The sequence below is a fragment of the Lampetra fluviatilis genome, chromosome 27 (assembly GCF_964198595.1).
Source record: "Lampetra fluviatilis chromosome 27, kcLamFluv1.1, whole genome shotgun sequence".
Lineage (NCBI taxonomy): Eukaryota > Metazoa > Chordata > Hyperoartia > Petromyzontiformes > Petromyzontidae > Lampetra > Lampetra fluviatilis.
The window spans coordinates 12,205,447-12,223,060 of record NC_136301.1 but is presented as its reverse complement, the minus strand read 5'-3'; the positions used below and the strand labels follow the sequence as shown (position 1 = coordinate 12,223,060).

Below are 17,614 nucleotides of genomic sequence, written 5' to 3'. Positions count from 1 at the left end.
CCAAGCAATATTTTAAGCTGCAAAATGTTATTTTTTTATCCAAACGTATTCGGGTTCTGCAAAACATTTTATTTGTATTCTTTAATCAAGGCTGATATGAATCAGTCGATAGCTTTTTCAAGTTGATATGACTTTCAGACTAAGCTTTAGTCTATGAAACAGTTGTAAGCAAGTTTGCAATGGGCAGTCAATTATAGAATGCTGAAACACAATGCACGAGTAATATGCAGGCGTGCATACACATTTCACAATTTTACTATCATTACTCATTTTAAAAAGACTGAACACATTTAGTACGATTGTTGGATACTTTGGCTATGACCCATTGAATTAAAAGCATACACCATCTGGTGGTACAATCACTGTACTATATTAAAATGTAATTGTGAAAAGTTATACATTTAACAGACTTATCGTTGTCAGTGATGTACAAAATAACATTTTTATTACCTTTGTCAAAAACTGATATGGTAGAGAAACGTGTGAGGAAGTGACCCAACAATTTCCGATGGCAGATACCACACAAAATTACAAGTTAATGGGATTCTAATTGATGTCAATTATACATTGTGGGCAGCAGAGGGCAGTGCAGCCAAATCAATTTCTGAACGTACTTCTGCCTCATCATCTGCGCGACTATTTTCGCCAATGAGCACTGACCAGCATTGTTCACCTCACTAATGTATGGCGTAGAAAGGCCATGATCATCTAGCAGTGGCTGGTCAGAGGGGCTGTAAATGTACCTACATAAGCATAGTCTTATTTTGCCTCAGTTATAATAACTTTGGTATAACAGCTTTATACTAGCGAACACCATGCCATATGAACCTTATGGCGGGACCCCGGGGTCCCACAAGCCCACGGCTCTCGCATAAACTGTGTTGCGACGTCATTTTGTCTGTTGAAGGTGAACGATACGGCAACCTATTCCTCTTGACAAGCTCTACACAATGCGATAATCAAAGTTACAAAGTTTAGTTTCTTCTGCTGCGCTTGGACAAAACATAATGATCTGCGCCAGGTGGGTCGCGGCGTTTATGTGCGCGGTGGGACGGAGTCGCCAAAAATAAATTAATTACGATTTAGACTTCCGTTCATTTGGGACCCCAGGGTCCTGCCATAAGGTTCGTATACATGAATAGCCTGGTCCTCTTTTGTCAGCCACGGTCAATCCACTGCTGTATGAAATCTTCCCCGAGCCGTCGCCATCTCTCGTGATCACGTGATGCGATAATCCACCAAGCAGCTGCACACAAGCCGATTCACTGCTTTATTTCATTATTGGATGTACCTTTGGATGCGTTCCATTCCTTGACTGCAGCTCCATCTTTACTCTTAAATAGCGGTCATCATCCCTTCTACCCATGATGCGTTCTGCCCAAGCCCACTTACGTTTGTTAACAGTTTAAATTGTCTTATCTTATACTGTGCCTGTATGTCATCTAATCCACGTGATCCTGTCTCTCAATGTAATTTCACTCAGTCATTCCACTGTGGAATATCAAAGCACTGGTCCAACTGAGCAGTAAAATATGCTCGCTTCTACATTATTTTCAGATTATTGCATGGGGGGGGGGGGGTGCTTGGCCAATTATTACAAAATGTTTTGTGTGTGGAGAAAACAGATTACTAGGAGAAACCCCAAATACACACAAGATGGAATAACATTGTCTGCTCAGATGAGATTGCGAACCCACTTCATGCACTGCCACCTACTGGCCACCTCGCAGACCAGCGGGTTTGTGAGTTGCAATTTTCAACTTTTCCAATGCGTCTTAATTGTTAATAGTACACACAGTAACAAAGAATAATCGTATGTTTAGCAGAAGGACCGTGGAACAAGAAACAGAACAAAGACCAAAGATAGGCACTGGCTTAGCAGTAAAAACTAATAATTAGCGAAAAGGGGTTACAAAAAAACCATGAGGCTAATGTAAGACAAGAGGTGGCAATCTCATTTGGCCCCATCGTCTTTAAAAGATGGAATGGAAAGAATGATGCTTTGGATGCATCTGTGTTTTAGGTTAAGGTAAAATATGAGAATGCATACCGAGATCAGCTGTTTAAGACGGCATGAAACATATGCAGAGGCTGACCATAGCAGGTTGAAATGTTTTTCAAAAGCTTAACATAAATACAATGAGCTTAAAGAAAGCGTTCAATCAGTACGTACTATCCACTATGAAACATGGCTCAGACAGACGGGCAAAACCAAAAACTGTAAAACTGCATAAAGAGGAAGAAATGCATACTGCAAGTTGAACTGAGGCAGAGGAAGGCAGGAATTAAGAGTACACAGCTTAACGAAAATTTAAACGACTGTATTATGAAAAGGTTTGGACAGGGCACGTCACGGTTTGAAGGAATGACCGATGGGCAAGAATGCCGAACGTCCAGCGAGGAGATGAAGCGACGGAATCAGCTCGTATGCAGGCGGTTGGGTAAGATTTGTTACATCACTGGATCGCGGGTCTTGGCGGCTTTAAAGGCCTTCATCCAGCAGCGGATTGACCACGGCTCGACGACGGGGTGGTTTGGGGGGGGGGCTTTGCGAGTCTGTGACGCACGATGTGCGCGTAACTCGTCGCCAGGGGGCCGCATCGTCCCCCCCCCGCCCGGAAGTGACTCACAACCACCACCACAGCCTTAGCAGCCCACAACTGCCGCGCCTCCAACAAAGGCGAATCGAATAAATCACACCAAAACCGACAGCCATATCCCCGCGCCCCCACCCCCTCACAAACATCACCGCTATTATCGCCATCACCACCACAGTACAGCGACCGCTACCAGACTCGCCGCTCCCTGCTCCCTTCACTGTTGTTTTGGGTCGCGGGCGGTGGCAATGGCGCCGCAGCCGCCGTAGCCGCACCGTCTTCGCTCTCCACCGTCACCGCCGCCGCCGCCGAGACTCCCCGTGTTTCTATATATTTCAAACTTTCTGTCACGTACTCTCTTGGTGTTGTTGTTACCTCTCTGCGTGCTGCTGCCGCTCTTACCGCTGGAGTTGTCACGGTGGTTGTTGGTGTCGCTCTCACCATTGCAGCCGCTTGCCCCGCTCATGGTCGCCGCCTCGCGCATGAATACACGCACACGAGCCGTGACGCAGCTCCGCCCCCCACCCCCAGATAACTCCGCGGATTGCGCCTGATGATGGCCGGGAAGCGAGGGGCAGTTTTAATTGTAACGCGCCGCTTTACATTCTGTGGGCGACGTCGGGGCTACGGAGAGCGAATGTGAGGCGGTTATCCTGCGAGGTCGCGGACTTTAAGGCGGGGAAGTGCGGGACTATTTTTATGGCCGTGCCGCCATTTCCCCGCTCCAGTGCCTGTAATGGCGGACAGCCTCGGCCTAAATTAGTCGACCCCCTGACCCTGTTACATGTACAAACCACTTTAAGTTAAGGTTTATTTTACATTTTGAACATTTGAAATGGTTAGTTGAGGCAACATTTACACACGTGCGTTCATGAAACAGACTGCTGTGTCCGGTTACATAACAGCTCGAGTTTTAACTTGCACTGCTCTTAAATAAAAAATTAAGTAAAATGAGCTCCACTTATTTGTAAATTCATTGTCCCCTTCAGTGTGTTGTAAACACAGCCTAAAGTCAACTTTCCTCCCAACTTGCACAGCCCAATGCTTTCACTGACGGTATTTGTGTGAAACAAAGCTACATGAGGCGTTTATTGAAATTTCCTCAATAACACGGAGCGAAATTCACTTAAATGTGTCGGGTATAAAACTTGCATTAAAAACTTCAGTGCATTGCTTTCAGTGACAAGCTTACTGTACACGTGTGAAAAATGTACCAGCTTAAAGAACTGCATAAATGATACCCCCTTTACACAATACACAAGGGAAAGTTACTGAATGTTATTAACTCCTTGGCTTGTCATGCTTTGACAGATTAAACATGATACACTGTTTGCGGTCATGTAAATTGTTTCGGTAATAGCTCACTGGGGTCAGTTTCTTTTACGAGAATAACAGCGGGTTTCATTTCCCTTAAGTTTACAACTCACCTTACGTGTTTGATCTTTCTTCTTACCTTCTTAGGTACTATTTTCATATTAACTTTTTATTATAATTTATATTTTCATGTTATTAAGTCTTAAAACCTGTTCGTTGGTGTGGCCAACTCGTTTGCTCCCACGTTCAGCCTCCTAACCAACAGTCATTTAACGTACAATCCTGTATACATTTATAAATATACATTTACATCTTATTTCCACATTAACACACACATTCACTGCACTGAGATTCAAACAAATATACTCGTGTACTGTATATCAGAGGTGGGACAAAGTAATTGTTATGCAAGTCCAAGTCGAGTCGCAAGTCATCAAATTCATGACTCGAGTCTGACTCGAGTCCAAGTCACATGACTCGAGTCCACATCTCATAGGTGGGACAAAGTCATTGTTATGCAAGTCCAAGTCGAGTCGCAAGTCATCAAATTCATGACTCGAGTCTGACTCGAGTCCAAGTCACATGACTCGAGTCCACACCTCTGCTGTATATGCACACATACACGCAGATATACTGTTCACGTACACACGTTTTCATTTACATACACACATAGAGTCTGGTGAAACACATATATACTCAATAACCGCCATCAAAACCACTATTACTACCACTGACACAACTATTGCCACAACTACCACTACCAAAATCATTACCACAACCTCTACCACATGCCCAACTACCACTTCAAGTATTGTACTACCTAATCCATTTCCTATACCCTCACCTTAACCACTACCACGGCCGTTACAACAAATACTATACTACCATCACCACAATCACTGTAACATTCACCTCGACCACGACTACTACCTCACCAACTGCCACTTCCACTAATCATCCACCACCCCCTGTATCTGTGTCTGCCTCCCCTAGTGGTGAATGGTGTCTGAACCAGTTCTGACGCCCCCGTTCCTGTAATCTATGTTTGTCTCCCTCACAACTGCTGGCCCAGTTTCGAGTGGTGTCTGAACCTTGCCTGGATTAGGTCTGGACCTCATATCCCTCTACCTCCCACAAAATTTGCTTGTTTGTGTAGATATTTTCTACCCACATACTCTGATATCATAACCACTTCCAACCACAAACACTGGCATGCCCACTATAACTGCCACAGCCATCGCCACAACAACTACTACTACCACATATATTACCGAAGACACGATTGCGACCCCCCACCAAAGGATCGTAACATTATCGTGGTGGTGAGGTTTGTGTGTTCCAATGACCCTCAGAGCTATGTTGCCTGGAGTCTTGTACTCCTGATAGGGTGTCCCTTGGTGAATAGGTCTGAGGGAGGTTCCAGACAAATAACGGTCCAAACAAAAGCCCCTTATGAATGGTTCTGAAATATAAAAACCAGAGAACCTCGCCCGGACAAGGTATATTGGGACACCACCCTGGAGCCATGCCTGGGTGTGGTGTTCACCGGCATGCGGCTGGTGGGTGGGTCACCCACGTAACCCGGTCGGGCCTAGCCCGAAATGGCTACGTGGTGCCGTCTTGTAGGCCCACCATCCACAAGCCGAAGGGTGAGGGCTGAGTGTAATGCCAGTATGACAGGGAGAGGGATGGTCTCGGACGGATTGGACCTTGGCAATGGACACTAGCTTTTGGGATGTGGAATATCACGTCACCGGGGGGGAAGGAGCCAGAGCTGGTGGAGGAGGTGGAAAGGTATCGACTAGATATAGTCGGTCTCACCTCCACACAGTTATGGCACTGGAACCAAACTTCTTGATGGGGGGTAGTCTCTCTCTTATTCTGGAGTAACCCCTGGTGAGAGGCTTCATCAGCCTGTGATTTCTAACATGCACTTGAATGGTGTGATGCTGAGTGTGAAGCGGCTGGGATGAGGATCATTACCTCAAAATCTGAGGTCATTGTTCACTCCCAGGAGATGATGGAGTGTGCTCTCCAGGTGAGGGGGAAACAGTTGCCCTTAGTGGAGGAATTTAAGTACCTCTGGGTCTTTTTTGCGAGTGATGATAAGTGGGAGATCGGCTGTTGGATCGGTGCAGAGCTAGAGTCCGTCGCCAGGAAAAGGGAGGTCTGGACTTCCCTACTAAACATGCTGCTGCTGCGACAAAGTCCATGATCTCGCACTTTTTCCACCCTCTCCAGTCTCGGTATATCCAGCACACCCTTTCCCTGGCTTCAGTCGTATCTCTCTACACACTTAATCTGTTTCTTTCAACAACGCCACCTCCCCAATAATGTCTTCATTTAATTTTTCCTATCACTTATTTGCCAACGACACCAATATTTTCTTTTCCTTTCCCTCCTTTACCCCTTATGTTGCCTCCCGCATTTCTGACTGCTTTACTGTTTTAAAATCCTGGATGTCACACCACTACCTCTCCATCAATTCTTCGAAAACTGAAATTGTCTTGCCTCACGGCAGATGGGGAGCGTGCGTTCACAGGAAGTTCCTGTTTTTTGATGCTAATGTTGGTCACGTGACCAGGAAGTGACGATGTTAGATTTCCACTGTACCACGCGGGCGTCAGCCATTACACAGATAAGTCAAGATGGCGGCACGCATCGCATCTCAGTGAGACCACAGCCGCACTTGTCCATTGTGGGAGCTTAAGAAGCATTATCTGTAAGTTATTTATATTCCTATAATATTGGAAATGCTGTTGTAATGTTGGAATTACCGTTATAGCAATGTAAATGCCTTTATGGTGCCGTTAAGTTGTTGTAGTAAATACGAGGCCTAGTTAGTAACGAATCCTGTGACTTTCCTTATTGTGGATGTTACTTGTGATTTAGTAGGTCGAGTCAGACTTGTGCCTATGTTGCGATCCTGAGAGTGATGACGAAGTATCTCATCCACAGTTTAGTGTTAAGTGTAATGCTGTACATTTGGGGTGCAGTGGGATGAATACACTATGTGCCTGTATGCAATGCACCAGCTTGTGCCTTTGTCTAGTTGTTCAGGGGTAATGTGGGGGCCTGGTCCTTCCAGGATCTATTGTTATCTGAGACAATGTTCTGATGCTGTGGTGTTCATTGTGTGGGTGTTTCCGAATTATAACAGATGCTGTATCTGTGTTTTCTCACCAGTTTTACCTGTTACAATCAATAAATGACGATCGGAGTTGGACGGTCATCCTGGCTCCGAGGGTTTATTGAACACATCTTAATTTTAGAACTTTCGTGACTGCAGGAATTATTATTTGGTTCTTTCGGTTAAGTCACGTCTAAAGATAAAATAATAAATTAAATAATAGAATACGACGTTTCGATTGCAACACAAGCAATCATCATCAGGTATAATGAAATAGCGACATAATATCTAACCAGAAAACTATAGACAGACATATTAGCAGACAGATATCACAAGATACATACATCGCGAGAGCAACACAGGTGACAGAGAGGGGTGATCGTCTCTGTGGGGTGGCCTTAAATAGACAGGGGGGGGCGGAGGCAGAGAGAGGGAGGGGGGTTAGAAAAAATTAGCATATCAATGAGTGGTCCAAAAGAAAACGTGGTGCTGCGAGTACGATGGCACAGCAAGCAAACCTGAAAATCAGGAGAAAGACACACTAAAATTAAATAACCTAGTAAAATATCGAAATGTAATGTAATACAACACAGAGGGTCGGTCAACACACAATTAACGCATAGCCTGGTTGATTACGTATTTCAAAGATTGCTAAGTTAGAATTTAAGTGTGAACATTCTAAAGAGGACACAGGCAGAGAAAACAAGTCGCCAGAGAGAGAGAAAAAAGATAAGCTTAAAACTTCCCCGTAGAAGTGGTTCAATCTTAATTTTAGAACTTTCGTGACTGCAGGAATTATTATTTGGTTCTTTCGGTTAAGTCACGTCTAAAGATAAAATAATAAATTAAATAATAGAATACGACGTTTCGATTGCAACACAAGCAATCATCATCAGGTATAATGAAATAGCGACATAATATCTAACCAGAAAACTATAGACAGACATATTAGCAGACAGATATCACAAGATACATACATCGCGAGAGCAACACAGGTGACAGAGAGGGGTGATCGTCTCTGTGGGGTGGCCTTAAATAGACAGAGGGGGGGCGGAGGCAGAGAGAGGGAGGGGGGTTAGAAAAAATTAGCATATCAATGAGTGGTCCAAAAGAAAACGTGGTGCTGCGAGTACGATGGCACAGCAAGCAAACCTGAAAATCAGGAGAAAGACACACTAAAATTAAATAACCTAGTAAAATATCGAAATGTAATGTAATACAACACAGAGGGTCGGTCAACACACAATTAACGCATAGCCTGGTTGATTACGTATTTCAAAGATTGCTAAGTTAGAATTTAAGTGTGAACATTCTAAAGAGGACACAGGCAGAGAAAACAAGTCGCCAGAGAGAGAGAAAAAAGATAAGCTTAAAACTTCCCCGTAGAAGTGGTTCAATCTTAATTTTAGAACTTTCGTGACTGCAGGAATTATTATTTGGTTCTTTCGGTTAAGTCACGTCTAAAGATAAAATAATAAATTAAATAATAGAATACGACGTTTCGATTGCAACACAAGCAATCATCATCAGGTATAATGAAATAGCGACATAATATCTAACCAGAAAACTATAGACAGACATATTAGTAGACAGATATCACAAGATACATACATCGTGACTTAACCGAAAGAACCAAATAATAATTCCTGCAGTCACGAAAGTTCTAAAATTAAGATTGAACCACTTCTACGGGGAAGTTTTAAGCTTATCTTTTTTCTCTCTCTCTGGCGACTTGTTTTCTCTGCCTGTGTCCTCTTTAGAATGTTCACACTTAAATTCTAACTTAGCAATCTTTGAAATACGTAATCAACCAGGCTATGCGTTAATTGTGTGTTGACCGACCCTCTGTGTTGTATTACATTACATTTCGATATTTTACTAGGTTATTTAATTTTAGTGTGTCTTTCTCCTGATTTTCAGGTTTGCTTGCTGTGCCATCGTACTCGCAGCACCACGTTTTCTTTTGGACCACTCATTGATATGCTAATTTTTTCTAACCCCCCTCCCTCTCTCTGCCTCCGCCCCCCCTCTGTCTATTTAAGGCCACCCCACAGAGACGATCACCCCTCTCTGTCACCTGTGTTGCTCTCGCGATGTATGTATCTTGTGATATCTGTCTGCTAATATGTCTGTCTATAGTTTTCTGGTTAGATATTATGTCGCTATTTCATTATACCTGATGATGATTGCTTGTGTTGCAATCGAAACGTCGTATTCTATTATTTAATTTATTATTTTATCTTTAGACGTGACTTAACCGAAAGAACCAAATAATAATTCCTGCAGTCACGAACGTTCTAAAATTAAGATTGAACCACTTCTACGGGGAAGTTTTAAGCTTATCTTTTTTCTCTCTCTCTGGCGACTTGTTTTCTCTGCCTGTGTCCTCTTTAGAATGTTCACACTTAAATTCTAACTTAGCAATCTTTGAAATACGTAATCAACCAGGCTATGCGTTAATTGTGTGTTGACCGACCCTCTGTGTTGTATTACATTACATTTCGATATTTTACTAGGTTATTTAATTTTAGTGTGTCTTTCTCCTGATTTTCAGGTTTGCTTGCTGTGCCATCGTACTCGCAGCACCACGTTTTCTTTTGGACCACTCATTGATATGCTAATTTTTTCTAACCCCCCTCCCTCTCTCTGCCTCCGCCCCCCCTCTGTCTATTTAAGGCCACCCCACAGAGACGATCACCCCTCTCTGTCACCTGTGTTGCTCTCGCGATGTATGTATCTTGTGATATCTGTCTGCTAATATGTCTGTCTATAGTTTTCTGGTTAGATATTATGTCGCTATTTCATTATACCTGATGATGATTGCTTGTGTTGCAATCGAAACGTCGTATTCTATTATTTAATTTATTATTTTATCTTTAGACGTGACTTAACCGAAAGAACCAAATAATAATTCCTGCAGTCACGAAAGTTCTAAAATTAAGATTGAACCACTTCTACGGGGAAGTTTTAAGCTTATCTTTTTTCTCTCTCTCTGGCGACTTGTTTTCTCTGCCTGTGTCCTCTTTAGAATGTTCACACTTAAATTCTAACTTAGCAATCTTTGAAATACGTAATCAACCAGGCTATGCGTTAATTGTGTGTTGACCGACCCTCTGTGTTGTATTACATTACATTTCGATATTTTACTAGGTTATTTAATTTTAGTGTGTCTTTCTCCTGATTTTCAGGTTTGCTTGCTGTGCCATCGTACTCGCAGCACCACGTTTTCTTTTGGACCACTCATTGATATGCTAATTTTTTCTAACCCCCCTCCCTCTCTCTGCCTCCGCCCCCCCTCTGTCTATTTAAGGCCACCCCACAGAGACAATCACCCCTCTCTGTCACCTGTGTTGCTCTCGCGATGTATGTATCTTGTGATATCTGTCTGCTAATATGTCTGTCTATAGTTTTCTGGTTAGATATTATGTCGCTATTTCATTATACCTGATGATGATTGCTTGTGTTGCAATCGAAACGTCGTATTCTATTATTTAATTTATTATTTTATCTTTAGACGTGACTTAACCGAAAGAACCAAATAATAATTCCTGCAGTCACGAAAGTTCTAAAATTAAGATTGAACCACTTCTACGGGGAAGTTTTAAGCTTATCTTTTTTCTCTCTCTCTGGCGACTTGTTTTCTCTGCCTGTGTCCTCTTTAGAATGTTCACACTTAAATTCTAACTTAGCAATCTTTGAAATACGTAATCAACCAGGCTATGCGTTAATTGTGTATTGACCGACCCTCTGTGTTGTATTACATTACATTTCGATATTTTACTAGGTTATTTAATTTTAGTGTGTCTTTCTCCTGATTTTCAGGTTTGCTTGCTGTGCCATCGTACTCGCAGCACCACGTTTTCTTTTGGACCACTCATTGATATGCTAATTTTTTCTAACCCCCCTCCCTCTCTCTGCCTCCGCCCCCCCTCTGTCTATTTAAGGCCACCCCACAGAGACGATCACCCCTCTCTGTCACCTGTGTTGCTCTCGCGATGTATGTATCTTGTGATATCTGTCTGCTAATATGTCTGTCTATAGTTTTCTGGTTAGATATTATGTCGCTATTTCATTATACCTGATGATGATTGCTTGTGTTGCAATCGAAACGTCGTATTCTATTATTTAATTTATTATTTTATCTTTAGACGTGACTTAACCGAAAGAACCAAATAATAATTCCTGCAGTCACGAAAGTTCTAAAATTAAGATTGAACCACTTCTACGGGGAAGTTTTAAGCTTATCTTTTTTCTCTCTCTCTGGCGACTTGTTTTCTCTGCCTGTGTCCTCTTTAGAATGTTCACACTTAAATTCTAACTTAGCAATCTTTGAAATACGTAATCAACCAGGCTATGCGTTAATTGTGTGTTGACCGACCCTCTGTGTTGTATTACATTACATTTCGATATTTTACTAGGTTATTTAATTTTAGTGTGTCTTTCTCCTGATTTTCAGGTTTGCTTGCTGTGCCATCGTACTCGCAGCACCACGTTTTCTTTTGGACCACTCATTGATATGCTAGTTTTTCTAACCCCCCTCCCTCTCTCTGCCTCCGCCCCCCCTCTGTCTATTTAAGGCCACCCCACAGAGACGATCACCCCTCTCTGTCACCTGTGTTGCTCTCGCGATGTATGTATCTTGTGATATCTGTCTGCTAATATGTCTGTCTATAGTTTTCTGGTTAGATATTATGTCGCTATTTCATTATACCTGATGATGATTGCTTGTGTTGCAATCGAAACGTCGTATTCTATTATTTAATTTATTATTTTATCTTTAGACGTGACTTAACCGAAAGAACCAAATAATAATTCCTGCAGTCACGAACGTTCTAAAATTAAGATTGAACCACTTCTACGGGGAAGTTTTAAGCTTATCTTTTTTCTCTCTCTCTGGCGACTTGTTTTCTCTGCCTGTGTCCTCTTTAGAATGTTCACACTTAAATTCTAACTTAGCAATCTTTGAAATACGTAATCAACCAGGCTATGCGTTAATTGTGTGTTGACCGACCCTCTGTGTTGTATTACATTACATTTCGATATTTTACTAGGTTATTTAATTTTAGTGTGTCTTTCTCCTGATTTTCAGGTTTGCTTGCTGTGCCATCGTACTCGCAGCACCACGTTTTCTTTTGGACCACTCATTGATATGCTAATTTTTTCTAACCCCCCTCCCTCTCTCTGCCTCCGCCCCCCCTCTGTCTATTTAAGGCCACCCCACAGAGACGATCACCCCTCTCTGTCACCTGTGTTGCTCTCGCGATGTATGTATCTTGTGATATCTGTCTGCTAATATGTCTGTCTATAGTTTTCTGGTTAGATATTATGTCGCTATTTCATTATACCTGATGATGATTGCTTGTGTTGCAATCGAAACGTCGTATTCTATTATTTAATTTATTATTTTATCTTTAGACGTGACTTAACCGAAAGAACCAAATAATAATTCCTGCAGTCACGAAAGTTCTAAAATTAAGATTGAACCACTTCTACGGGGAAGTTTTAAGCTTATCTTTTTTCTCTCTCTCTGGCGACTTGTTTTCTCTGCCTGTGTCCTCTTTAGAATGTTCACACTTAAATTCTAACTTAGCAATCTTTGAAATACGTAATCAACCAGGCTATGCGTTAATTGTGTGTTGACCGACCCTCTGTGTTGTATTACATTACATTTCGATATTTTACTAGGTTATTTAATTTTAGTGTGTCTTTCTCCTGATTTTCAGGTTTGCTTGCTGTGCCATCGTACTCGCAGCACCACGTTTTCTTTTGGACCACTCATTGATATGCTAATTTTTTCTAACCCCCCTCCCTCTCTCTGCCTCCGCCCCCCCTCTGTCTATTTAAGGCCACCCCACAGAGACGATCACCCCTCTCTGTCACCTGTGTTGCTCTCGCGATGTATGTATCTTGTGATATCTGTCTGCTAATATGTCTGTCTATAGTTTTCTGGTTAGATATTATGTCGCTATTTCATTATACCTGATGATGATTGCTTGTGTTGCAATCGAAACGTCGTATTCTATTATTTAATTTATTATTTTATCTTTAGACGTGACTTAACCGAAAGAACCAAATAATAATTCCTGCAGTCACGAAAGTTCTAAAATTAAGATTGAACCACTTCTACGGGGAAGTTTTAAGCTTATCTTTTTTCTCTCTCTCTGGCGACTTGTTTTCTCTGCCTGTGTCCTCTTTAGAATGTTCACACTTAAATTCTAACTTAGCAATCTTTGAAATACGTAATCAACCAGGCTATGCGTTAATTGTGTGTTGACCGACCCTCTGTGTTGTATTACATTACATTTCGATATTTTACTAGGTTATTTAATTTTAGTGTGTCTTTCTCCTGATTTTCAGGTTTGCTTGCTGTGCCATCGTACTCGCAGTACCACGTTTTCTTTTGGACCACTCATTGATATGCTAATTTTTTCTAACCCCCCTCCCTCTCTCTGCCTCCGCCCCCCCTCTGTCTATTTAAGGCCACCCCACAGAGACGATCACCCCTCTCTGTCACCTGTGTTGCTCTCGCGATGTATGTATCTTGTGATATCTGTCTGCTAATATGTCTGTCTATAGTTTTCTGGTTAGATATTATGTCGCTATTTCATTATACCTGATGATGATTGCTTGTGTTGCAATCGAAACGTCGTATTCTATTATTTAATTTATTATTTTATCTTTAGACGTGACTTAACCGAAAGAACCAAATAATAATTATTGAACACGTGGTTATCTACTCGACTAGCGGTGCAACGCAGCGCACAGCGAGGCCGAGATAGTAAAAAGACATTCTTCTTAAAGCTCCCAAGAAGCTCTTCAGCCAGCTCTGCAGCCAGCCCTGCAGCCAGCTCTGCAGCCAGCCCTGCAGTCAACTCTGCAGCCAGCCCTGCGGCCAGCTCTGCAGTCAGCTCTGCAGTCAGCCCTGCAGCCAGCCCTGCAGCCAGCCCTGCAGCCAGCCCTGCAGCCAGCCCTGCAGCCAGCTCTGCAGCCAGCTCTGCAGCCAGCCCTGCAGCCAGCCCTGCAGCCAGCTCTGCAGTCAGCTCTGCAGCCAGCCCTGCAGTCAACTCTGCAGCCAGCTCTGCAGCCAGCCCTGTAGTCAGCCTGCAACAAGCAAGGAGCTCTGCAACGAGTCTACATTAAAATCGTGCTGCAAGCATCGCAGCATGGAAAGCCATAGTTCAGCAGGGAGAGATGCTGAAGAAGGTGAACCAAGCAATCCAGGATCTCCCATCCTGCCTCAAGAGGACCAAGGGAGTTCAAGGCCCCAGAGGGAGGTCAGGTTGACGCAACGGGCCTTGGAAAGCTATGAGGCTGAGAAACAGGACCTGGATGCCAGGATACAACGGGCATGGATTTTTCTGAAGCTTCAAATGCCTCAGACACAGTGGCCTCAATTCAGCGGGCCATCCAGCGAATGAATGTGAGCAGCTCAAGCTACAAGCTCCTGGCAAATAGATACATCTCCCTCCTGATGAAGGTGAAAACAGATGAGGGCATTGAGGGAGTGCGCAGACAAGAGCACTTCCTTGAACTGCTCGATGATAATGTGCAGGCAGTGATACAAGATGCAATGGACCGTGTGGAGGGCTTAAGAGAGACACGATCTCAGCACTCTGTCTCATCCAGGTCCACCACAAGATCTAAAGCCTCAGCGCACTCACAGACATCATCTACTAGTATGGCAGCAGCTCAGGCACACGCAGCAGCAGAAGCAGCAAGCGCCCGTATTGCCTACTGAAGAGGAAGCCATGCTAATTGAAAAGGCTCGCATACAAGAAGAAGTAAGCATAGCAGAGAGTACATTAGTGGCTACCGCCACACGGAAGAAAATTGAGCTGGATGCTAATTTAAGCACCCTACAACTCAAAAAAGAAGCAGCTGCTGCAAGGGCCCAGGCAAAGGTGCTCGAGGCAGCAGCCGACATGGATAAGGAAGAGAATTGGAGTGAGTTTGGCACTCAGATACCTGTCAAGGACCGTGATCAACTCACCAAAAAAAATATTTTGGACTGGTCTGAACAATGCATCAATGCTCCTCCACCAAACCATACTGAACAAAGGGTGGACGTTCAGGCATTGCCATCTCCACTCCGAATGAACATGAATGCTGTCTACAGGAATGGTGGAAATGCATATCCCGCTCTGGCAGTTAGTCGCCAACTCAGCGTCGCGCACGTGGGGTCAGACGTGGATGCACCAAGTCAGACCCACATTCCAGACAGTCACATAAGGGGATCCAACCAACGTGATCGAAACCCTTTGGGACCACAGTCCAACGCCATTGCAAATGACGGCATGCTAGGCAATACAGCCAATAATGCCGCCTCACAAGCGCCAGTATGGACACACCCTGGATCAGCTGGACTAGGAAACTTTGCTAGGTACCTGGCTCACCGCGAACTAATCAACACAGGACTCGTTAAGTTTGATGACCACTCTGAGAACTATCGAGCCTGGAGATCTACCTTCAGGAATGCAATCCGAAATGCAGACATCTCTGCAAGTGAAGAACTCGACCTGTTGGTGAAATGGTTAGGAAATGAATCTGCAGAGTATGCAAAGAGGATCCGGTCAGCAAACATTGACGACCCCGCCTCAAGCCTGCATGCGGTGTGGGAGAGGCTCGAGGAGTGCTATGGTAGCCCAGAAACCATTGAGAAGGCTCTCTTCAAGAAGTTGCAGAACTTTCCAAAAATCTCTGGTCGAGACAATAAAAGGTTACGGGAGCTTGGTGATCTTTTGATGGAGCTTGAATCAGCCCAGGCTGATCCCTACTTACCAGGTCTCATTTTCTTGAATACCTACCATGGCGTGAACCCCATCGTAGAGAAATTGCCATTTGACGTGCAGGAAAAATGGAGAACAGCGGGTTCAAGATACAAGTCAGAGCATCAGGTTGCATTCCCCCCATTCTCTTTTTTCTCAAAGTTTATCCGCAACCTGGCTAAGACTAGAAATGACCCGAGTTTCATGTTTGGCACCACGGGGATTTCCAGTCCAGATCTCCCAAAAATGTAAAGGACAACGGCAAAACGAGGAACAGCGAGAGTGCCAATTTCCATTCACAAGACTGAGGTCTCTCCTGCGACATTCGCAAACTCCGTCCAGGCAACCACCACAAAGAAAAAGATAGAGGATCCAGAGAAGCAATGCCCATTGCATGATAAACCTCACTCCCTCCAGAAATGCCGTGAGTTCAGGAGGAAGCCATTGGGAGAGCGGAAGAACATGCTGAAAGAAGAGTGTGCTTCAAATGCTGTGCTTCTACAAACCACCTTGCAAGGAATTGCAAGGCAGATATCAAGTGCGAGGAATGTGGCAGCGACAAACACGCAACTGCTCTGCACACATTTTACTCGAAACCCAGTAGCACTAAGGCTTCCGATCCCGAAGCTGAGCACGGCGGGGAGCAAGGCGAGACCGCCGCACTCACTTCGTCAATCACAACCAAATGCACAGAAGTCTGTGGAGAAGGCTTCAAAGGAAGATCTTGCTCAAAGATATGCCTCGTCCGAGTCTATCCCAAAGGACATCCTGAAAGGGCAGTAAGGATGTACGCCATAATGGACGACCAGAGCAACAGGTCGTTGGCAAGGTCAGAGTTCTTTGATCAGCTAAGTGTGGGTGGGAATTCCTTTCCATACACGCTCAGAACATGCTCAGGACTGATGGAGACAGCGGGAAGAAGAGCGAGCGGCTTCATGGTGGAAACCATAGAGAGCACCATGAAGCTAGCCCTTCCTACGGTGACAGAGTGCAACGAGATACCGGACGACAGGAGTGAGATTCCCACGCCCGAAGTTGCACGTCACCACCCACACCTGAAACCCATAGCAGAGTTCATCCCGCCATTGGATCACGCGGCACAGATTTTACTTCTGCTCGGCAGGGACATGCTGAGAGTCCACAAGGTTCGCGACCAACGCAATGGACCTCACGACGCTCCCTACGCCCAGAGACTCGATCTAGGATGGGTCATCGTGGGTGACATTTGTCTCGATGGGACCCACAAACCAGACCACATTAGCACATTCAGAACGAGTGTGCTCACAAATGGACGCACGTCGCTCTTCAAACCGTGCCCCCAACCACTTCACGCTGAAAGAGGAACTCGGCGAGAGAAGTCAAGGCTGTACCGTTCAGACTTACGAAGAAACCACCATGACTTCGCTTGTGCATCCACCGTCTTCGTTGGAGTTTGTTCCTCCACGTTTCTCCAAGCCAGTCCTGACTGACGGGAAGAAGACTAAGGTGAAGCCGCTGCTCGTCGCTCTGCTGGTGGTCGTGGCGGTGGTCGCTGTGACCGTGGCCTCTCCGTTCCTCGACTCGGAGCTATCGTCCGAGTGGGAATTCTGGAAGGAGTTCCACGGCAAGGCCCCACAACCGGAACATACCATCTCAAGGCTCGAGCTGTGTGGAGCCATTCTTGCTACAGAGGTGGCGGAACTGATCTTAGACGAATTTGACGTCAAACTGGACGCGGTCAAGTTCTACACGGACAGTAAGGTCGTACTAGGCTACATAAACAACCAAACCAGAAGGTTCTACACCTACATCAGCAACCGGGTGGAGCG

General features: G+C 44.3%; 2 protein-coding genes across 3 annotated transcripts in view; both read right to left on the bottom strand.

Moving 5' to 3' along the window:
• LOC144942405 (uncharacterized) overlaps positions 1–3,103 on the bottom strand; it is a 34,474-nt gene extending 31,371 nt beyond the window's left edge. The window contains exon 1 of one of the 2 annotated variants that reach the window (XM_078869254.1): positions 3,000–3,103. In XM_078869254.1, the coding sequence (XP_078725380.1) occupies positions 3,000–3,081 (82 nt within the window). In that variant the 5' untranslated portion in view covers positions 3,082–3,103. Of the gene's footprint in view, positions 1–2,972 lie in introns of both variants that reach the window. The other variant, XM_078869253.1, reaches the window with a different exon arrangement.
• SEC23IP (SEC23 interacting protein) overlaps positions 1–17,614 on the bottom strand; it is a 191,646-nt gene that overhangs the window by 141,005 nt on the left and 33,027 nt on the right. The gene's annotated exons all lie outside the window — the stretch shown is intronic.